This window comes from Salvelinus fontinalis, chromosome 36 (genome assembly GCF_029448725.1).
Source record: "Salvelinus fontinalis isolate EN_2023a chromosome 36, ASM2944872v1, whole genome shotgun sequence".
Lineage (NCBI taxonomy): Eukaryota > Metazoa > Chordata > Actinopteri > Salmoniformes > Salmonidae > Salvelinus > Salvelinus fontinalis.
Window position 1 is genome coordinate 10,680,185 of NC_074700.1, and position 24,567 is coordinate 10,704,751.

The following is a 24,567-nucleotide window of genomic DNA, read 5'->3' on the forward strand; positions in this document are numbered from 1 at the left end:
TGTGTTCATATTTCTATGTGTGTTTTGTCATGTTTCTTCAGATGCCCTCATATTTCTTCTCTAAGGCAAGACATCTTGCATTCTGTTTCCAATGGATGTCACTCACTCACTTATTTGCCACAACATGACTTAACCTTTTCTTCTTTTTAGTATTAGTGCTGCTATACCTTTATTGCAATTAGTTGCATGGTCACTAGGTTAGCCAGCAGCACTGCTTTAAGCATGTTAATGCTAACTGTAACGCTAACTGTAAAATGTCAGTCATTCGGTACAAGAACCAAGCACATGGCACTTTTCACTCTTTCAAAGTTAAAAGGCAAACACTTTGTCTGACACTGCCAGGTCTCTTATGTATGTTTGAAATCACAAAGAAACAAAGACTGCATGGTCTCCACAAGTTGCAAGTTCACTACGTTCACACAATTCCTCCTCTAGAGGAATTAATTACTTGTTTATACTCTCAAGAGGAGAACAATTCCATGTATTCCACGTTACGATTTTACTGTATTACCTAGAAGAACTGTCTGAACAGATGTTGTGAATGGATTGCTTTCACTCTTCTCTAGCCTACAGGGCCTTCAGAAAGTATTCCCTCCCCTTTACATTTTACACATTTTGTTGTGTTACAGCCTGGATTTAAAATGTATTGATTTTTGTCACTGCCCTACATCCAAAACCCCATAATGTCAAAGTAGAAATATGTTAAAAAAATTAAAAAATAAATTAATAAAACATTTAAAACTGAACCCCTTTGTTATGGCAAGTCTAAATAAGTTCAGGAGTACAAATGTGCTTATCAAGTCACATAATAAGTTGCTCACTCACTCTGTGTGCAATAATAGTGTTTAACATGATTTTTGAATGACCTCATCTCTGTACCCCTCACATACAATTATCTGAAAAATCCCTCAGTCATGTAGTGAATTTCAAGAACAGATTCAACCACAAAGACAGAGGAGGTTCTTGAATGCCTCGCAAAGAAGGGAACCTTTTGGTAGATAAAAAAAGCAGACATTGAATATCCCTTTGAACATTGTGAAGTTATTAATTACACTTTGTATGGTGTATCAATACACCCAATCACTACAAATATACAGATGTCCTTCCTAATTCAGTTGCCAGAGAGAAAGGAAACCACTCAGGGATTTCACCATGAGGCCAATGGGGACTTTAAAACAGTTACATAGGTTAATGGCTGTGAAAGGAGAAAACTGAGGATTGATCAACAACATTGTAGTTACTCCAAAATAGTAACCCAAATGACAGAGTGAAAAGAAGGAAACATGTACAGAATAAAAATATTTCAAAACATGCATCCTGTTTGCAACAAGGCACAAAAGTAATACTGTAACAAAATGTGGCAAAGCAATGTGGCAAAGCAATATGGTAAATCCAATATAACACATTACTGAGTTCCACTCTCCATATTTCCAAGCATAGTGGTGGCTGCATCGTGTTATGGGTATGCTTGTAATCGTTAAGGACTGGGGAGTTTTTCAGGATAAAACAGAATGGAGCTAAGCACAGGCAAAATCCTAGAGGAAAACCTGGTTCACCAGACACTGACAGTGAATCTTCCTGAGTGGCCCGAGTTACAGTTTTGACTTTTATCATCTTGAAAATCTATGGCAAGACCTGAAAATGGTTTTCTAGCAATGATCAACAACCAATTTGACAGAGCTCGAAGAATTTTGAAAATAATAATTGGCAAATGTTGCACAATCCAGGTGTGGAAAGCTTTTAGAGACTTACCCAGAAAGACTCAAAGGGTAATCATTGCCAAAGGTGATTCTACAAAGTATTGACTCAGGGGTGTGAATACTTATGTTAATTTGATATTTCTGTATTTAATTTGCAATACATTTGCAAAAAAAAATATTTTCACTTTGTCATTATAAAAATGTATGTAATTCATTTTGAATTCATGTTGTAGCAAAACAAAATATAGAATAAATCAAGGCGTGTGGATACTTTCTGAAGGCACTGTATATTGTAGACCCAAGTGCATGTTTTGACCATTGTCTGGTTCTAGTTGTTAGTTGCTTTAGATAATGAAGTATCACATAAGAATGACTCATAATTTTGTGAATATATACAAAATCTGCCTCATAAACCTTTGTCAAGCTTTAGCGCATTGTTTGACAACATTTGATGATGAAATATGCTTCATTTTGTTGCTAACTAATGCCCCCATCTTCTGTATCGATCTTTTAGATAATGGCGCCGGAGGGATTGGCTGCCGTTTTACGGGCTCCAATCCAACTGTTCTATTTTGTTAGTTTTTTTGCATTGTGTGTAACTCATTTTGTACATAATGTTGCTGCTACCGTCTCTTATGACCGAAAATAACTTCTGAACATCAGAACAGCAATTATTCACCTCGGACCGGACAAAGATTTTTTTCTTTAATGAGTCCGGCGCAAATGATATACTGCTTTGTCGAGACTAGGTCCAAATCGTGAAGAAAAGACAGAGAAAAGGGGGGAGGAGGGCGGGGTGCCTTGTAAGAATTTGCCAACGAGTAGGTAAACCCACACTACCCTCCGTATGATTTGCCAATGTGCAATCATTGGAAAACAAACTGGACAATCTACGATTAAGACTATTCTACCAACGGGACATTAAGAACTGTAATATCTTATGTTTCACTGAGACATGGCTAAACGATGACTCAGATAATATAGAGGTGGCTGGCTTTTCCGTGCATTGGCAGGACAGAGCAGCTAAGTCTGGTAAGACGAGGGGTGGGGGTGTGTGTCTATTTGTTAATAACTGCTGGTGCGCTATGTTTAATATCAAAGAAGTCTTGTGGTATTACTCATCTGAGGTAGAATACCTCATGATAAGCTGTAGACCACAGTATCTACTCAACGAGCTGTATAAATCCTAAGCAAACAAGAAAATGCTCAAACAAGAAAACGCTCCTTGTGGCCGGGGACTTTAATGCAGGCAAACTTAAATCCGTTTTACCTAATTTCTACCAGCATGTCACATATGCAACCAGAGGAAATAAACTCTAGACAACCTTTACTCCACACACAGAGACGCATACAACGTTCTCCCTCGACCTCCATTTGGCAAATCTGACCATAATTCTATCCTCCTGATTCCTGCTTACAAGCAAAAAATAAATCAGGAAGTAACAGTGACTCGCTCAATACGTAAGTGGTCAGATGACGCGGATGCTACGCTATAAGACTGTTTTGCTAGCACAGACCGGAATATGTTCCGCGATTCATCAAATGGCATTGAGGAGTATACCACCTCAGTCACCGGCTTCATCAATAAGTGCATCAACGACGTCATCCCAACAGTGACCTTACATACATATCCCAACCAGAAGCCATAGCTAAAGGCTAGAGCTGCCGCTTTCAATGATCCTGGACACTAATCCGGACGCTTATAAAGAATTCCGCTATGCCCTCAGATGAACCATCAAACAGACAAAACGTCAATACAGGACTAAGATTGAATCCTACTACACCAGCTCTGATGCTCGTCGGATGTGGCAGTGCTTGAAAACTATTACGAACTACAAAGGGAAACACAGCCGCGAGCTGCCCCGTGAAGCGAGCCTACCAGACGGGCTAAATGCCATTTATGCTCGCTTCGAGGCAAGCAACATTTAAGCATGCATGAGACCACCAGCTGTTCAGGATCACGCTCTCCATAGCCGATGTGAGCAAGACCTTTAAACAGGTCAACATTCACAAAGCCGCGGGGCCAGACTAAATCTAAATTAACTAAGCCTAAATTATTACTTCCCCGTAGCACTAATGTCGGTAGCCATGAAGTGCTTTGAAAGGCTGGTCCTGACTCACATCAACAGCATCATGCCGGAAACCCTAGACCCAATCCAATTCGCAATCTTAATCGCACTCCAGACTTCCCTTTCCCACCTGGACAAAAGGAACATCTATTTGAGAATGCTGTTCATTGACTACAGCTCAGCGTTCAACATCATAGTACCCACTAAGCTAAGGACCCTGGGAGTATACACCTCCCTCTGCAACTGGATCCTTGACTTCCAGACAGGCCGACCCCAGGTGGTCAGGGTAGGCAACAACACATATGCCACGTTGATCCTCAATACTGGGGTCCCTCAGGGGTGCATGCTTAGTCCCTTCCTGTTCACCCTGTTCACCCACGACTGCGTGGCCAAGCACGACTCCACTAGCATCATTAAGTTTGCCGACGACATAACAGTGGTAGGCCTGATCACCGACAACGATGAGACAGCCTATAGGGAGGAGGTCAGAGACCTGGCAGTGTGGTGCCAGGACAACAACCTCTCCCTCAATGTGAGCATGACAAAGGAGCTGATCTTGGACTGTAGGAAAAGGAGGGCCGCACAGGCCTCCATTAAAATAAACGGGGCTGGAGTGGAGCAGGTCGAGAGTTTCAAGTTCCTTGGTGTCCACATCACCAACAAACTATCATGGTCCAAACACACCAAGACAGTTGTGAAGAGGGCACGCCAAAACCATTTCCCCCTCGGGAGACTGAAAAGATTTGGCATGGGTCACCAGATCCTCAAAAAGTTCTACAACTGCACCATCAAGAGCATCCTGATCGGTTGCATCACCGTGTGGTATGGCTACAGAGGGTAGTGCTTACGGCCCAGTACATCACTTGGGTCAAGCTTTCTGGCATCCAGGACCTATATCAATAAAATGTATTTATAAAGCCCTTTTACATCACCGATTTCACAAAGTGCTATACAGAAACCCATCCTAAAACCCCAAACAGCAAGCAATGCAGATGTAGATGCACGGTGGCTAGGAAACACTCCCTAGGAAGGAAGCTAGAGAGGAACCAGGCTTTGAGGGGTAGCCAGAGATTGTAACAGTACATGGCCAAGATGTTCAAACGTTCATAGATGACCAGCAGGGTCAAATAATAATCACAGTGGTTGGAGAGGGTGCAACAGGTCAGCACCTCAGGAGTAAATGTCAGTTTGCTTTTCATAGCCGAGCATTCGGAGTTAGAGACAGCAGATGCGGTAGAGAGAGAGTCAAAAACAGCAGGTTTTCCAGGAGGGGAGGGAGAGAGAGAGAATTAGAGGGAGCATACTTAAATTCACACAGGACACCGGATAAGACAGGAGAAATACTCCAGATATAACAGATTACCCTAGCCCCCTGACACAAACTATTGCAGTATAAATACTAGAGGCTGAGACAGGAGAGTTCGGGAGACACTGTGTCCCCGTCCGACGATACCGCCAGGCAGGGCCAACCAGGCAGGATATAAGCCCACCCACTTTACCAAACAAAGCACAGCCCCCACACCACTAGAGGGATATCTTCAAACCACCAACTTACTACTCTGAGTGGGGGGGTCAATGTAAATACAAGGTGGTGTCAGATGTACACTTACAAATGGGCAAAGACTCCAGTCACCCAAGTCATAGACTGTTCTCTGTGCTACCGCACGGCAAGCGGTACCGGAGCACCGAGTCTAGGACCAAAAGGCTCCTTAACATCTTCTACCCCAAGCCATAAGACTGCTGAACAATTAATCAAATGGCCACCTGGACTATTTACATTGACCCCCCTCCCCCCTCTTTGTTTTTACATTGCTGCTACTCACTGTTTATTATCTATGCGTAGTCATTTTACAAATTACCTCGACTAACCTGTACCCCCGCACATTGACTTGGTACTGGTACCCCCTGTATGTAGCCTCGTTATTGTTATGTAATTTTCTTGTGTTACTTTTTGATATATTTCTTATTGCTTTTGTTCATTTAGTAAATATTTTCTTAACTCTATTTCTTGAACTGCATTGTTGGTTAAGGGCTTGTAAGTAAGAATTTCACAGTTGTATTTGGCGCATGTGGAAAATTTGATTTGATTTGTCTCGATTGAGTTTCAGCAACAATATATTAGCTTCCATTGTATGTAAGATGAGGGTAGTACAGTGTATGAGGTAAGGCATCTGCATAAGGTCTCTTCGAGTTCACTGTGCTTTCCTCTGGCAGCGAAATGACAATACTGTAATGGAAGTAGTGTTTTATTGGCTGTTCGCTCGGCAACAAAAACGCTATAATCATAATAAACCTGTGCCTGTAATGTGATTGGAAAACTGTGGTTAAGATTGTAATTATAGAGCCTGTCAGGCTAACAAATAGCACTGTCGGGCTTCAGTGGAACGTCTTCGCTGGGCCTGTTTCCTCCATTGTGAAATCACACAAGTCAGCACAGCAGCGTAGGAAAGACTTGGCAGGCTCGCTTTCCTGTTTGCCTTGTATTGACTTTCCTTTATGAAGCTGGATGAGTATTTGCCAGTTATGTCTATTAGGGTCTATTCTATCTCAGACAGTGATTCAGAGAGTTAGAGGGAAGAAATGGAGCATTGAGGATCAGATCGGATATGAACTTTATTGTGATTCAACAATTGTTGGGGATGTGTAGCAGGGGAGTCCTGCCCATTGAAATTAAGGGGTGCACAGACCCTCTCAGATTAATTATTTGTACACTGAAAATATAGCAGTTATTGGTTATTTGACTCATTATTCAAACAAAGCAAAGTTGGTAATTAGTTCCTTCTCAAAAATAATAGGTGCAATGATGCCTATGTATATTAGAAACTGGTTAGATACAGAGTTGTTAGAAGTTGTGACCAAACCAGTTGTGTAATGTGACGTTTTCTATCAATCTCAGGTGAAATGTGACCAGTACTGGCCCACTAGAGGGACGGAGACCTACGGCCTCATCCAGGTGACGCTGTTGGACACGGTTGAGCTGGCCACATACTGTGTCAGGACATTTGCACTTTATAAAGTACGTTTGATTTCTTCATAATTAATTGAACCTTTATTTCACCTGGAAGTCAGACACCCAATTTGGGTTTTAGTTGAACTGAATTAAACGGATAACTGTAGCCACGGGCAGTAGCTTTACTCTAATCCCCTGACATCATTGGTGCAGTGTGGTTGAGATGAGGGACAACACCTCCTCAAGGTATCGAAGTATTATCGCTGCTGTTTAAAATGTTGCCCAATGTGTGTTCTATACATGTATATAGCCTACTTCCCCTCTGTCTATCAGAATGGTTCCAGTGAGAAGAGAGAGGTGAGGCAGTTCCAGTTCACGGCCTGGCCGGACCACGGGGTACCCGAGCACCCCACTCCGTTCTTGGCCTTCCTCAGACGGGTCAAAGCCTGTAACCCCCCAGATGCAGGGCCCATGGTGGTACACTGCAGGTAAGCAAGGCTCCCATGATATCACTATCATAGACTATGTTAGCCTGCCGAGCTAAGGACTAGGTCTTCTTGTTACTCATCATTCAAGCGTTGTCACAGATATAGATAAAAAGACAGAGGGAAAGAGAATGGACAAGGAAGAGAGAGCGAAGAAAGAGGGAAGAAAGAGTTGGAGGGTAGGAGGAGGGGCGGGAATAGATGACATGAGCTGCATATCACCGACTGAGAGCCGGAGGGAGTTGTCCTACTAGCTTTGTTGGATGTTTTTTTCTTCTCAATCTGAAAGTATTTACTACAACAGAGTAAGGATTACCGGTGTCAGTGCCCTTGGCAAAACGTAAATCCCTTCCGCACACACACAGACACACACCCAAACACCTGTCCTCCCCACACTAACATCCATGCATCAGCGCTCCATGAGTATCCAGCTTATCCCCGGGGTTATTACAAAATAAAATACGAAATAAAGCACTTACTTCTCACTTCCAATGACAAGAAGGAATAAACTCCAGACAGAGGCAAAAGAAGAATGTAGCCGTCTGCCTCTCTTCAGACTGGGGAGTTATAGGAGGCTCTGGTGTGGTGTGTGTGTGTGTGTGTGTGTGTGTGTGTGTGTGTGTGTGTGTGTGTGTGTGTGTGTGTGTGTGTGTGTGTGTGTGTGTGTGTGTGTGTGTGTGTGTGTGTGTGTGTGTGTGTGTGTGTGTGTGTGTGTGTGTGTGTGTGTGTGTGTGTGTGTGTGTGTGTGTGTGTGTGTGTGTGTGTGTGCCAGAGGAGAGAGAGAGGGGGACAGAAAATTAAACTGAGATAGAGTAAGCAAGAAGATACACATTTATGTCTGAAGAATGTACAATAAAAGGGATTACCAAAGAATACAAATTACTACAAGCTGGAGTTAATTAGACCTAGTCGCAGAATCAGTTTAAATTGAAAAATCCAGACTTTTTACGGCGAACCAGAATGCAGGAGTTAATGTCTCTCAGAAGATGGGTATTTTAATGCCTCGCCACCGCATCAGATAAAGGGAGTGTAGAGATTCAAATCCGTACGGATGCATCTCTGTCAGACCACCATTTTGAAAATCTATATTTTTTTCCATCCCTCCATTTTTGTATTTCAATTCTTGCATCAGAATGTTAACTTAAGGCTACATTCTAATTATCTCCCCTTATCTCTTCCAAAGTGTTCACTTCCCTTTATTGATTTGAAAGGAATTACTGGTATAATAAATATGGGAGGGGGGGAACTCCCACTAGCCCTGCCTCCACTAATCCAATGCTTTTAGAGGGGATGTCTATTGTTTTACGGGCTCCTAACCAACTGCTATTTTATGTGTTTGTAACTTATTCTGTACATAATGTTGCTGCTACCGTCTCTTATGACCGAAAAGAGCTTCTGGACATCAGAACAGCGATGACACACCTCGAACTGGACAAAGATTTTTTCTTTATTGAGTCTGATGTGAAGGATATTCTGTTTCTCTGAGGCCAGGCCCAAATTTGCGTGAAAAAAAGACGGAGGTACAGGGGGCGGAGATTGGGATGCCTTGTGAGAAATCGTTGGCGAGTAAGTAACCCGCCTCCACCATCCATTCTATTGGCCAACGTGCAATCACTGGAGAATAAACTGGATGAGCTCCGTTCAAGACTATCCTACCAACCGGACATTAAAATCTGTAATATCTTATGTTTCACGGAGTCGTGGCTGAACAACGACACAAATAATATACAGTTGGCTGGGTTTTCCCTGTTAAGGGAAAGCTGTTAAGGAAAAACAAATGTGCCGTATAATTAACTGCATTGTACAGTCACTAGGGCATTTGATTAATTAGCTGGCCAGGCTATTGTTTGCAGGAAAACACTTATTCCATGCTCCCTGTAAGAAATCAGTGTTGCAACACTCAAACTGACCAAAAGAGATAATCAGAGTTGGTGTGGGTGTGAACCAATCCTAAAGAAACATTGTTTTTAGCTTTCACACAACACAAATCAGTGTAATTTCTTTTGACAGTTTGCTGAACATATTTTCATTAGAGGCTTTTTCTCAAACACGCATCGACAAAAACAAACGCACACGACACACATACAATAATTTAATCTGTAATGGTCCCTGGAGTCGAAGGAGCAGAATTAATTTGACACACAAACACACACAACACACATACAATAATTTAATCTGTAATGGCCTCTGGAGTGGAAGGAGCAGAATTAATGTCTGACCAAAGTCGACCGTGTCTCAAGTGCTATTATTGATTTAGCTGCTTTGTTGTCACGCCCAGACAGAGACCCCAATTTACCCAGGCTTCAAGAGTGCACATTACGAACGGGACAGTAGAGGAGCCTCCCAGATATGACATTGCTATCACACAGAAACCAATGGTCACTGTCACTCTGTCTGTCTACTATCCACTTCAGACCTTCCCATCGATGGTCGAATTTAAGTCATGCTCAATAGCGAGCTAGCCATCTTAACATTACTTTGGATGACATGCCTTGTAAAAACGTGACAGTCATCGACAATGAGGTGAGGAAGAGTGGTTGGTGTTCTGTTTTTAAAATTGTCTCGCCTGGTTTCAAAGTGCTTTGTGTCTTTTGTTCATAAAAAATGTCTTCCCTGTTGAAGCCAGGCAGTGCATGGCAATTAGGAGCATTGGGGTTTTGAGTTTAATTGTGTTTTTTATAATGAGTGACAAAACAATTAAATTGGATTATCATTACATTATCATTATTCAATTTGATGTTGTAGGACTTCCCACAGTATTATATGCCCATTGTAATCACAGTGCGTAAAATGTTCACTTTATGGCCAAGTTCTCTAGTAAAATGATTGACTAATGTGAGTTTGCTCAGTTTACTGTCTGAAGCTCATTAGAGAGTAACTTTAAGTAGGCCTATGCGAGATTGCATCTTAAGTCCTGTGGCCAATATTGACGATCGAGCTTTCAACAAAGCTTCAGAGAAAAATGGAAATGTCCTACAACACAGGATCAAAGTTAACTATTCCTATATTTCAACAGAACACTTTATATCATACGTGGAAAACTTCCCAAACCCAGCCGTGGACATCAGCCAACATTTCCCCCAAGGAGCAGTGAAGAAGGATATTATTGAAAGTACATCCATGTGTTCTCGCTCGCTCTCTCTCCTCATGAGGTGAGGTCATAATTTCTTGTGGGGGGCGCATATTGTAAAAGTCCCCCACCCACCCCCACGGAGCACTGAACTAGGTTCTGTGTTTCAGCAGTTCCATTCTGTTCTCAGTGACCCACAGGGTTGCGGACCGTTGTGCTCCTATTGGAACCAGGGCCGTTCAGGCGTTATGGGTTCACAGGGAGAAGTCACAACGGACATGATTGAATGTAACCGGGATCGCCAGCCCTTTCGGCAGCTCTTTGCGTCTCTCAAAGAGCAGGACTGGTTCAATGCTGGGAGAATTAAAGAGACATCATTTAGATGGGAAAATGTGTCCCTTTTTTGCTGCGACAGACATACTCTTTGGTGGTTGTTATATGATTCGTACTCTGTCTACTTGAACAACAGGTACAGCACAGACTGACATTGAAGGTTCATGTTAGAGTGGGAATGTTAGAGTAGTGTCTCGTATGAATAGGAGGAAGGAATAAACATAAGACTACAGGAAAGGAGTCTAGTCTTCTGCAAGGAAGTCTGTCTTTATTGACCTTATTGCCTCATCCCATAGTGAAATTAAGTATTCTCAACCTATTTCTCCTCTAGTGGCGAGACTGCGGTCTAGTCTCACACATCACACGATGGGTTAAGAATTAGTCATTGGGTGTGTCTGAAATGGCATCCAATTAATTATATAGAGCACTACTTTTGACCAGGGCCCATACAGGAAAGGGTACCATTTGGGATGCAGCCAGTGTCTCCCTTTGAGATTGTGGAGAACAATGTAACCATACTGCAGGAGGGTTTATAGACACACACGTTTATGCGTATACACGCAAACACACATAATCTTGTTTTGGTTTGATTTTATCTCTGATGAAACTACGTTGCCATTCAGACAGTCTCATTGTATTTAGTAGCCATACGCTAAAACAAATCTTGAATAGAGGGGGAGCATTTTGAAACACAGTGTAAATGTGGAAATAATTGCACAGCCTCCTGGTCGCCATTATAAGCCATACACTGAACTTTTATGGTGAATTTGAAGTTAATGGTTTGGTTGGTCTGTGTCTGTTTAATGGGTGAATGGAGTGTAAAAAGGCGGCTTGAGAGGTTGCCCGACCAAAATAGATTCAGTAACAATACCAACATGTAATTGCTTTTACTTTGTCTAGGCTTTATCTACTCCAGGTCCAGTTGCAGCTGTATCTTTCAGTGTACAATCTCCCCATTCCCCAAACTCTGAAAAAACTTTGAAAACACATTAGCCTAACACTGATGTCTGCCAACGTCCAAAGCAGCTGGCTGCGCCTTTCAGAGCAGCCAATGTCAGTTCTTTAGTGCGGGGGGGTGGGGGGGGGTGGTAACAGGCCCCGAATCAGGGCCAACCATCCCCCAGGACTGCCAAACGTACAGAGCCTCTCTTTCTCTCTCTGCCGATAATGGACGAGGCGAGCCAAGTGGCTATGTCACCCCCGCTCCTCCCTCCTCTTCTTCCTCCACCTGCCCATCTCTTGATGCTGTCACTCTGTCACTGGCATGCTCACAGGTCATTACTCTCCGGTGTTTGAGACTGGACTGTAAAGTGGCGAAGGATTAGAAACAGCTGGGGCCGGGGTAGAAAATGTCTTGCGCTTGCCGTGTTTTCTCCCCCCACCATGCTCCGGAGACGGCTGCTCCTTAGACCCTGGATGTGATTCATATCCTCAAATATTCCTGAGATGTTTTCACACACAATATTTTAGGGTCACATGTGGTTCAGACACACACACACACACACACACACACACACACACACACACACACACACACACACACACACACACACACACACACACACACACACACACACACACACACCAATCTCTCAGAAAGCCCAGCAACACCCATGAGCATCTGTGTAATACCTCAAGAGTCACGATAAAGCCAACATCAAAACACGTCCCCAAATCAATCAGGTAACGTCGGCCATTTTAAGCGCAACCACAATGATTTGCAGCGACAAACGACTCTCGTATACGATTTAATTCCCCCTCCGCTGCACCATGGCACATTAGTCAGACTTGGGCCCCGGGGACTATCTTAACTCCCTCTTGAGTATTTCTTCACTCCTTTTTTCCTCTGTATAAATGAAAAACAAATGGCCTATCAGGGGAAGAGAGGCAGGGGAGCGTTGGTCACACCTCGTAGCCATGTCGACTTAATGGGTTGAATAACCTATTTACTTTAGAGCAGCCAGCCAACAACTGACTGTCTTGTCAATGCTCGGCTGGGGAAGACGTGAGCTGTCAGGCGGACTAGAGTTCACACTCTCAGCGATGCCATTGTCCCAAAAAATGAACAAGAAAAACAGCATAATATTCAAATTAGACATCTCCCCTCAGCAGTCTTTCCATGTGGTTACGTATATAAAGCATGTGTTGCTATCTGACCTGAATAGAAGACCTCAAACTGAAATAGTAGCCATACATTTTCCTTCCTTCTTTCCTTTTTAACTTTTTTCTGTCTCTAATGTGAAAATGTGCCAATGGGAGTCTTAATGAAGAGGCCTGTCTTTCAGTGCCTTCTGATTTTAGCACAATGCGCTAAGCTAATGGCAGTAATTGAAGTCAGCTGCGCTACTCTTCGACAAAGTAACCTGGCAAATTCACCCGCCTCTAAGTCACACAGGGGGGCGGGTACACCACGATTGCAGTACCAGCAGAGAGCCACACTTTAGACCAGACCACTGCAGCTAGAGCCATTCTCCTCCACCTGCTGCCTCTGCACCACCACTTTGATTACGCTCCAAGCCAAAACAATCAGCTCTGCTGTGGCCAAGGAGTTAGCAATGAAGACAAGGGGTTTGCCCCTTGGTCTGGTCCCTGTGTAGCCAGGGAGCTTCTGAGGTCTCCTCACCGCTGAGACAGGGCACCTCTCCCAGCGTGCATCTGTCACTCATTGTCCACCAATGGAGAGTAATCATTCTCATCATAGGTGAATGGTCTTGCACAGCAGATAGTAGTGCACTGGGGTATGAAGGGTATATGTTAGGCCAGTATACAGAATAGAAAAATGTTTGAGTGAAAACCCCAGATGTAGTTTTAGGTAATTACTGTTGTAAAATAACTCAGATCCAGCTGTAGATGAGATGGTGATTCTAACTAGGCCTGTTATCTGTTTATACATAATAATTTATCCTCATGAAGATATTATCTCAAAGGTGCATCATGGTTTACATCTGTGAAGATGGATGAGCCACTAAAACATTTAGCTGAAGTCATCAATTGCCAACGCGGCTCAAAACGAGTCAATACAAAGTCAACCGCCCAGCACTGATCGTTTCTCACACAGGCTATTGTGTCTCTTAAGGGGGCCAATATCAAGTTTGCCATCTTTGTTTTGTCTTTAGTGCCGGGGTCGGGCGCACGGGCTGCTTCATCGTGATCGACGCCATGATGGAGCGCATTAAGCACGAGAAGACGGTGGACATCTACGGCCACGTGACGCTGATGCGCGCCCAGCGGAACTACATGGTGCAGACGGAGGACCAATACGTGTTCATCCACGACGCGCTCCAGGAGGCCGTCACCTGCGGCACCACCGAAGTGCCCGCCCGAAACCTCTACGCCTACATCCAGAAGCTGACTGGGATCGAGGGTGGAGAGAACGTCTCAGGCATGGAGCTGGAGTTCAAGGTAAGCCGCTCTGTGCCTTATCATTGGCCTTGAATTTAATTTCAAATCCTTTGTCGATAATTGAAAAAGTCAACACAGAAATTTCCATTATTTTAAGGGGGAAGAATTCAGTTCAGTGCAAGCTAGTTGTAAAAGTAGCATGCATAGGAGGCTTACATGAGTAAGCAGCAGTTTATTGCAAAAATATATTGCAAAGGGAATAGCTAAACTGATAAAGCAGCATTGCACGCTACAGACAAACAGCCAACATAAAGACATTGGACTGAATGCTAACCAAAGAGCAATGTGCTCCAGCTCATATCCTGCTTTTGTTCCAAAGGCCCATGCCAACAAAAGAGCTACATAAAGAAAAGTAGAAGAAAAAACTTACTAGCAAGCACCAGTCCCTTTTTATGTCCAATTTTGTCTGATCCCATGTGAGGTTTTACAGAAAACTTAAATGTATTCTATTTACCGAAAGTCAGAGGGTGGTTAGATATTTTTTCATGTAAAAACCCCAGGCCTCTTGCCCCCGCTGTCCTCCCCAACTCCCCTAGCTACAAGTCACATCCTGGCCCTGGCGTCATTGATTGGCCAATCTCAGTACCACCACTCACAGACACTTTTCCAATTCCCATTAGCACAGCGAGACAGCGTGGGGCCTGTGGTTTCCCCATTCCAGTTAGTTGCCTTCCTTTTGTAACCCAACTTGGGTTAAATCCCCCCTCTGGTTACCCCTTTCCCCTTTCCGTTCCACCCTTATGGTTATAAGAGGGGTAGTTTTACAGCAAAATGTCAAACACTGGTTTTCCCCCATGACTAGGACAGTTGCCAGAGGGGGCTTAGAACATACACCCTGCATTTACAATGAGCGGGCTCCACTACCAACCCACCCACCCGTCATAGTCAGCCAGTCTGCAGTGTGTTATATGTGCTGTATGTAAAGCTTATTTGCCTTGCTTGTCACGCACCTACCCCAAAGAGATGTGAAACAGGTTAGATTACTCGTGGCCCTGTCCACGTCGGGCTTGCCGCAGCATCCATTTTCATGTTCATCACAAAATAAAAAATGTTGGCCCTCACTGCAAATCTAAGCGGCAACAATAATCCACTTGGTTCCCCTTACACACTTAACGTTACATTAAATATGTAAGTACTGTAGATGCAGAAACAGGGTAGCCTTTTTCCGTTCAGAATTGTTGGCAGCCGAGAACCCATGATCTTCCTAAGGCCTCCCCTCACTTTGGTAGCATGTGATTATTAATAACGTTCACGTCTTTATATTAGACAAACCCCCTGTTTTTTATGTCAATCACAAGCCAGGCACTGGGGAAATAAATGGAAGAGAGCTGCGTTCGCCAGCATTCACCTAACCACCGTGCTTCTTATCCACCTCTCTGTAGCGTTTAGCCAACACTAAAGCCCATACGTCGCGATTCATCAGTGCCAATCTCCCCTGTAACAAGTTCAAGAACCGCCTTGTGAACATAATGCCATACGAGTCTACACGAGTGTGTCTTCAGCCAATCCGAGGGGTGGAGGGCTCCGACTACATCAATGCCAGTTTCATTGATGGATACAGGTGAGCTTTCAACTCTGTTGACCAAGATAGTTGAATAAGGGACTCAAATGGTAGTCCACTTTTACCAAGTATTCTGTGTTACTTAAGAGAGCATATTGTTTTATGTCCACAGGCAACAGAAAGCCTATATTGCCACGCAAGGGCCTCTAGCGGAGACCACGGAGGACTTCTGGAGGATGCTCTGGGAGCACAACTCCACAATCGTGGTCATGCTAACGAAGCTCAGAGAAATGGGCAGGGTATGTTATGCAAAATGATGTTGTCTCTGGGCACTCTGTTTCCTGTGCAAATCAAATGTTGCTGCTTCTTTAACAATACATATATCAATTTTGCTACTTCAACTTCTCATTTCTATGTAGTTCTTGAACTATGCAAAATAAATTGAACTCAGACCAACAATGACACGTGCAACCACAATCTGTAACATATCCAGGCACTCTGCTGGAGTTTCAGTGTACCGTAGAAGGTAGTATATCGCTCATGGAGTTTGTTTCTGTTGTTTTTCCACCACTGCAGGAAAAATGCCACCAGTATTGGCCAGCAGAGAGGTCAGCCAGATACCAGTACTTTGTGGTGGACCCCATGGCTGAGTACAACATGCCCCAGTACATCCTGAGAGAGTTCAAAGTGACTGACGCCAGGGTAAGTGCTGTACTGTAAAACAGCCCTCAGTTACTGTCTAAACAGTCATTGAGATTTGACAGTGCTAGAAAGCGTTCCCGACTTTGTACTTTTTGTCCAAATATATCAGATTCGTTGTTTACGGTGTGGAGTTTGGTCAAGTGGAAAATCTGTCTACTTTGGAGTCTTTGTCTTTGAACAACTGTGTCTCTGTTTGATGATAAAAACAGAGACAAAACTAGCAGCACTCGCTACAATTTTTTGGAGCCCTTTGATTTGAACAGTTCAGATTGAGACATTGTTGACAGTATCAGTTGGCTGACTCCTACTGTTTTGTTTTTACTGTGCAGTAGTCTTAAAGCCAGCATCTGGGCCCAAGATCAAATATGTTGTTTATACCAAACTTGATGATTTAAAAGGAATATATGCACAAATATATGAGGGAATTATGATATGTGTCAATGGTGTAAAAACAAATACGGCTTCTGGCAGCCTTGAGCCGCTGGGAGTTTTTAATTCCATCAAAGGCTTACACTGATAAATGGTGCAGGCTTCTCCTTTGTAGTGTGTGTTATACTGGGACCTGAATAGGATTACTTCCCCTTATCAAGGGGATACAATATCACTTAAGTAATGCACACCCTCAAAGACGTCATTTCAAGAGCCTGCCGAACACAGGCACATCAAAGGACTTAGTGTCTTTAGTATTCATATATTAATACATTCAGGTGAAAATGACAGATATCTTTAGTAACAAACGCCTGTCTGGTGCTTAAAACTGTGTGCCTTTGTGCACCCTGATTTGCTAACAACTGGTATCTTCAATAGAAAAGCACACACAAGCCTTTGTCATTACTGAGGCATATTGAGATAGTCAGTTTTCCTTTTTTTCCTTCACTATCTTCCGACTTGGCCTGTTTGTCAAGTGCATTAGACGGGTTGCCTTGACTTCATCACTTGCACTTTGTCATTTTTCCATATCTTTGGCGTGACGTTCCATTCATGAGCACACTGTATTCTCTCTCCCTATTTTTCCAGGACGGACAGTCACGGACGGTCAGGCAGTTTCAGTTTACAGACTGGCCCGAGCAAGGAGTGCCAAAATCGGGAGAGGGCTTCATTGATTTTATCGGCCAAGTGCATAAAACAAAAGAACAGTTTGGTCAAGATGGGCCTATCTCAGTCCATTGTAGGTAAGGATAATATTTTATGTTCAATTGAGTTTTATATCATACAAAGACAGTATGGTAAGCAAGTACAATAAAAACCCACAAGATTTAATGGTATTTAAAAAATTTAGCTCGACGTGCAACGGAAATAGTGATGCTTTACTTTGATCCTACTAGGATAAAAGATAAGATCAAAGATCTATCCAGATATTAAATTAGCTCCCAGACACCCCACAGCAGAGTCCTCTGACATACCATGGCAGGTGGGGGGAAATAAATATATAAATAAATAAATATAAACAGTCTAGAGAAAAAAGACAAATAACAACAGTCTAGTTTTGACTGTGTTGTTTTGTCTGGTCATGTCTGTTTTTTTCCGGTCACATGTGGTTTTGTCTGGTCATGTTGTCAACAGCTTGGAGGTTCTCAGACTGTTTATTTAGTGATTGATCATCTTTCTCGCAGTGCGGGCGTGGGTAGGACCGGAGTCTTCATCACCCTCAGCATCGTATTAGAGCGGATGAGGTACGAGGGCGTGGTGGATATTTTCCAGACGGTGAAAATGCTCCGGACACAGAGACCGGCCATGGTGCAGACAGAGGTGAGATGCCCTGTATACTGTACTCTCCACACCTCTAACCTTATGGAGGTCGACCAAGCATGATACATAACCGACCTACCTAGCTGCCACACTATACACAGTGCCTTCAGAAAGTATTCAGACTCCTTGACTTTTTCCACATTTTGTTGCGTTACAGCCTTATTCTAAAATATATTAAATCGTTTTTCCCCCCTCATCAATCTACACACAATACCCCATAATGACAAAGCAAAAATACGTTTTTAGACATTTTTGCAAATGTATTACAAATAAAAAACTGATATCACATTTACATACGTATTCAGACCCTTTACCCAGTACTTTGCTGAAGCACCTTTGGCAGCAATTACAGCATCGAGTCTTCTTGGGTATGACACCTACAAGCTTGGCACACCTGTATTTGGGGAGTTTTTCTCATTCTTCTCTGCAGATCCTCCCAAGCTCTGTCAAGTTGAATGGGGAGCGTTGCTGCACAGCTATTTTCAGGTCTCTCCAGAGATGTTCGATACGGTTCAAGTCCGTGCTCTGGCTTGGCCACTTAAGGAAATTCAGAGACTTGTCCTGAAGCCACTCCTGTGTCGTCTTGGCTGTTTGCCTACAGTCTGTTGTCCTGTTGGAAGGTGAACCCTCGTCCTGTTGGAAGATGAACCCTCGCCCTAGTCTGAGGTCCTGAGCGCTCTGGAGCAGGATTTAATCACGGATCTCTCTGTACATTGCTCTTTTCATCTTTCCCTCGATCCTGACCAGTCTCCCAGTCCTTGTGGCTGAAAAACATCCCTACAGCATGATGCTGCAATCACCATGCTTCACCGTAGGGATGGTGCTAGGTTTCCTCTAGATGTGATGCTTGGCATTCAGGCCAAAAAGTTCAATCTTGGTTTCATCAGACCAGAGAATCTTGTTTCTCATGGTCTGAGAGTCTTTAGCTGCCTTTTGACAAAGCAGGCTGTCATATGCCTTTTACTGAGGAGTGGCTTCCGTCTGGCCACTCTACCAGAAAGGCCTGATTGGTGGAGTGCTGCAAAGATGGTTGTCCATCTGGAAGTTTCTCCCATCTCCACAGAGGAACCCTAGAGTTCTGTCAAGGTGACCATTGGGTTCTTGGTCACCTCCCTGACCAAAGCCCCTTCTCCGCCGATTGCTCAGTTTGGCCGGGCGGCCAACTCCAGAAAGAGCCTTGGTTTTTCCAAACTTCTTCTATTTAAGAATGATGGATGCCACTGTGTTCTTGTGGACCTTCAATACTGCAGAAATGTTTTGGCACCCTTCCCCAGATCTGTGCCTCGACACAATCCTGTCTCGGAGCTCTACAATCCAATCATTTGAATTTACCACAAGTGGACTCCAGTCAATTTGTAGAAACATCTCAAGGATAATCAATGGAAACAGGATGCTCCTGAGCTCAATTTCGAGTCTCATAGCAAAGGGTCTGAATACTTATATAAATACGTTATTTTCTGTTTTAAATGTTTTATACATTTGCTAAAATGTCTAAAACTGTTTTCAATTTCTCATTATGGGGTATTATGTGTAGATTGCTGAGTTTCTATTTAATTTAATCAATTTTATAATAAGGCTGTAACATAACAAAATGTGGAGAAAGTCAAGGGGTCTGAATGCTTTCCGAAGGCACTGTATTGTTAACTATTAGGCAGGTAGCAAAACACAGCATTATATGGGATGATTTCTGTATTTTGAAAGTTACATATGTTGAAAACTTGATTCCCGACAAGCAAATAAAATGGGACGATGTCAACAATGGACTAATGAAACAAATACCAAAATATAGTTTTGGGGTGGGATTTTCCTTTAAAAGCAGGAATCTTCTACTCTGTGGTGAGTCAAGTAAGTGTTTTCTAAGCTTATTTATCAAATTTCAGAGCAGCAGCAAATCAAAATGTGACAGTTGCAGACAGAGAAAAAGAAAATGATAGAGGCCAGTGAAACTAAAGAGAGACAAAAAAGAAAAGAGCACTAGGCAGACAGAAAAATAAATAGTACCTGGTTGGAAAATAGTGATGAACAGTTTGAACTAATGTCACATTTTCTTTCTCTCCTTTCTCCTCAGGATCAATACCAGTTCTGTTACAGAGCTGGCTTGGAATACCTTGGGAGCTTTGACCACTATGCTACGTAAGAGTCCCTGTCCCGGAGGAAAAGCAGAAGGCCCTTGGACAACCCCAGCGAGCCTCTCTTCTGAGCCATAATTTCCTGTTTGAGAAAGTACTTCTTAACTCCTAGCTAAAGACTCAATTAAGTGTTGGATGTGAGACACAAAAATGTCAAAAAATTTATAACGATGATTCCTGGAGGACCAAGTGTTTCCCAAAACCCATGGAACTCACCCTGACGTGGGAAAGAGAGAGGGAATCCTGACTGTTGAAGCATCTTATGGAATATTTTTTATTCTTCTGTTGCTTCAAGGATTCATCTTGGGTTCAAATAACTGAAAGAAACATAAACAAAAAAATAACAGAACGTACTATTACATCGACAAGTAATGCATCATATTACGAACCATAGGAGAGGCAAATGGAGGCACAGAGAATGGCTTAAAACTCGATGCACATTGTAAAGAGACATTTCTGTTCCACAATCAAACTACACAGAGACAACTACCCATCAAAAAAGAAGACACCAGTGCTTGGTCCAATATGAAAAACAGGACACAGCTAAAGTAATAATTAATAATATACCCCGTTTCCGGTCACAACGTTCATCATTTAAACAATTGGGGGGAAGGGGGAATGTTTAAAGATATATGAAACAAATAAAACCTATTGATTTCTTTTTTTACTATACAGCTGATTGATATGTGCTTAATTTTGAACCATGTGAAATTTGATTTCCTTTTTTTAACAAAACGTATCACTCGACAAAGTGAATCAAACAAAGTCCTTGCGTAATCGTTCAGTTTTTCCTTTCGAGTTGTATTTTTTAAAGCTGTAGAACTGTTCTAATGTATGCACCGTCATGCAGAGAAAGTCTTCGCTCTTTTCGGTATTCTTGCTAATTTTTTTTTATTATTGTTTTTCGCACTTTGTGCAGTCCTGTATTCACACTACCAAATGTTGACTTTGTTACAGGGTTTTTAGTTTAGTTTTTTCGTTTTGTCTTATTTGTCCATGATCACATACACAATAACCTACTTACACCCATGTAATAATCTGGGGCTTTGTGGAATCAACAGGGATGAGCAAAGTATGAAGTTGCTGCTACCGATTATCTTAGTTCTTCCATGTTAGAATGATGGTAAAAGATGAGCACCTGATGGATAAAATACATGAAATGATATATACATATTTATGTTATATAAGATGACAGATATATACATTATATATGAATAATACATTTGCATAACCTATAACATATGTATATTGAAATAAAGTACATAATTTATGGCTATATATGAAACGAAAGGATTGTATATGAAAGCTTCTACAATGAGATTTCTATACTTTGGGGGAAATTAAGATATTTTTCACTGGAATGCACATCAGTAGGACAAAAACGCATTCTGATTCAGTGCATATTTTCTTGTGCAATAAATAGGTGTATTATAGATAGGGTTCATCTGGATACTTTGTTAGACATCATGGCATTGTTGTTCCCGTGGTGAGGCTTGTTGGGAACGTCACGTATCACCAGTGTATATAGATACGCTCATACAGTCTGTAGTTCCATAGCAGAGCAGGGGGTCCCTTAGACTAAGTCATTGCTCCATACAATAGGGCAAGGTACATAGATGTAACTTTCATCTTGAGGTGTTCAAACGCTCAACGGCGTAACATGTTTTCATTTAGCATTTAGAGTGCCTTATATTTATACCTGTTTTTTATAACCTTCATTTAACACATTATTGTATTCTTTGAGAAGTCCGTGCATATAGAACATATAACTAACTGTATATTACATTTTTACCTTAAGTATTCATTTGTCACATAATATGAAATTATATATGCAAATACGTACATGGCAAGGCCCTATTTTCATTTTCTGTTGCCTTATTGTGGCTTAGTAAAAAGAATAAAACATCGAAGACTCCCATTCCATTCACTGATACCTTCGCAGAAAGTCGATGTGCATTTGCAACAAACTAGGACTATTCACTTTATTAGGACTATTAATGAGTCAATGCCAAATGCCTGTTGTCAACAAAGACCATGGGAAAGATCATCAGAAAATTTGCAGAGTCAATGAGCTTTCCTGACTGTTCAAATAGTGCCGCATGTTTGACACTCCTTGTATAGACGAAGTGTATAGACACTCAGCCAAAGGATCCCTTCACTATGCCTTAGGCTTGAAAGTATTCAACTGATACATTTATTTGCAGTTATAAACAGTTGCGGAAAGATACAAACTATTGGAACAGGTTAGTGTTACAACTCTGACAATCCTTAAATGTGTGTTCCGTCTGCTATCGTGGAGGACTTCTACGTTTTTCGGGGTGGAGGACACAACATATTTTGGACCCCTCTTTCATTTGACCCTCTTTGATGGCTTTGTGGATGTGCATTCCAGGTGCTTTCTTTCCCTTTTTATTTCACGTAGCTAAATTGTTTAATTTTTTGGATCAGTTGCTTTATTTATATACAGTATATCTATATATATATGCACGACCGTTCAAAAGTTTAGGGTCACTTTGAAATGTCCTTGTTTTTGAAAGAAAAGCACATTTTTTGTCCATTAAAATAACATCAAATTGACTGGCTCTAACCAACGTCAACAGTGAAGAGGCATCCGGGATGCCTTCTAGGCAGAGTTGCAAAGAAAAAAGCATATTTCAGACTGGCCAATAAAAAGAAAAGATTAAACTGGGCAAAAGAACACAGACACTGGACAGAGAAGACTGGTGTTTTGCGGGTAATATTTAATGAAGCTGCCAGTTGAGGACTTGTGAGGTGTCTGTTTCTCAAACTAGACATTTTAACGTACTTGTCCTCTTGCTCTGTTGTGCACCGGGGACCTCCCTCGCCTCTTTCTATTCTGGTTAGAGCCAGTTTGCGCTGTTCTGTGAAGGGAGTAGTACACAGCGTTGTACGAGATCTTCAGTTTCTTGTCAATTTCTCGCATGGAATAGCCTTCATTTCTCAGAACAAGAATAGACTGACGAGTTTCAGAAGAAAGGTCTTCGTTTCTGACAATTTTGAGCCTGTAATCGAACCCACAAATGCTGATGCTCCAGATACTCAAATTGTCTTAAGAAGGCCAGTTTTATTGCTTCTTTAATCAGGACAACGGTTTTCAGCTGTGCTAACATAATTGCAAAAGGGTTTTTCTAATGATCAATTAGTCTTTTAAAATTATAAACTTGGATTAGCTAACACAATGTCCCATTGGAATACAAGAGTGATGGTTGCTGATAATGGGCCTCTGTACACCTATGTAGATATTCCATTAAACATCAGCCGTTTCCAGCTACAAAAGTAATTTACAACATTAACAATGTCTACACTGTATTTCTGATCGATTTGATGTTATTTTTAATGGACAAAAAATGTGCTTTTCTTTCAAAAACAAGGACATTTCTAAATGTCTAAACTTTTGAACGGTAGTGTGTGTATATATAATAAAACAGTATAAAAGTGCTTTTATTATTTAACCTCAATGCCACATTTTATGTACCTAGTTCAGCAGTCTTTGTACATTAATTGATCCACAACATTCATTTTGTTTTCCTATCTTGATCTTTTGATTTCCATTATGCATGGTGAAACATTGCAAAATGGCCGCAGCAGGCCCAGTAGGAAGAATTGCACTTTCTATATCTCTTTGTACTATGCACTGCCCTATTGATTCTGAACCCAATAATATATTACTTGAACCCATCTGTAAGAATCTCCTTCAACGTTCACGTTGTGTGTATGTAAATAACACAAAAAAGGTATCAACTTTGAAAAAGACAAAAAAGAAAGTTTGTGGCAAAAAGAGCATCCATTCTGGTGCCATGATTACTACAGAAGACGACTTTCCTAAATTTGTCCCAACCATCTGTTATTAACTAACGTGGCTTCGCCATTCAAGCTTGGAGTGTCATTACAGAAATAAACGTTGTGTTCTCTCTGCTCTCTATCTATCGCTCGTCTGGATGCATAGACTGAAATTAATTAATGAAATTGTAAACAAAAAAATGGCTTGTTAAAAGAATCATACAATTACCTCTGGTTAGTTGTAAGCGTAAACTGTTTTTTTTCTGAATGAAAGGAGTGCTTTTTATTTTCTTACTTAGGTTACATTGGTGGCGAGATAAGTCTGTATGAAAATCAGTTATTTGCTGACACAAGTTCCATTTGTTATAAATGAATTCTATTAAACAATGTCTGTGTTATGCACCATGGTCTTACTTTTTTCCCTCCATTTCAAATTGACTTTGAAAGACTGATGAGGCCATTTTGCCTCTTGCTGGCAGTGTCATTAATGAAATCCATAGTTCTCCTGCCAAAAGAAAAATGGGGCCTCATCATGCCATAATGGATTTTCATAGTGCAATTAACTCTGTCATTGACACATCAGCTGAAACCTGGGCCTCAACTGTACATCTACCAATGACCACTGTTGGAATTTGGAGGGAAGGAACAAGAGAGACAATTTAAATTCTAATCCTAG

The 24,567-nt window shown here is 41.9% G+C and overlaps 1 protein-coding gene across 50 annotated transcripts in view; it reads left to right on the forward strand.

Annotated features, from left to right (window-relative positions):
* Positions 1 to 24,294, forward strand: part of LOC129835195 (receptor-type tyrosine-protein phosphatase delta-like) — a 678,254-nt gene extending 653,960 nt beyond the window's left edge. For all 50 annotated transcript variants that reach the window (XM_055900635.1, XM_055900637.1, XM_055900636.1 and 47 more), the window contains 9 exons: positions 6,666 to 6,785; positions 7,053 to 7,207; positions 13,724 to 14,009; positions 15,392 to 15,570; positions 15,683 to 15,809; positions 16,087 to 16,212; positions 17,230 to 17,384; positions 17,826 to 17,961; positions 20,030 to 24,294. In XM_055900635.1, the coding sequence (XP_055756610.1) occupies positions 6,666 to 6,785; positions 7,053 to 7,207; positions 13,724 to 14,009; positions 15,392 to 15,570; positions 15,683 to 15,809; positions 16,087 to 16,212; positions 17,230 to 17,384; positions 17,826 to 17,961; positions 20,030 to 20,098 (1,353 nt within the window). In that variant the 3' untranslated portion in view covers positions 20,099 to 24,294. The remainder of the gene's footprint in view (positions 1 to 6,665; positions 6,786 to 7,052; positions 7,208 to 13,723; positions 14,010 to 15,391; positions 15,571 to 15,682; positions 15,810 to 16,086; positions 16,213 to 17,229; positions 17,385 to 17,825; positions 17,962 to 20,029) is intronic.
* The last annotated feature ends 273 nt before the right edge of the window (positions 24,295 to 24,567 follow it).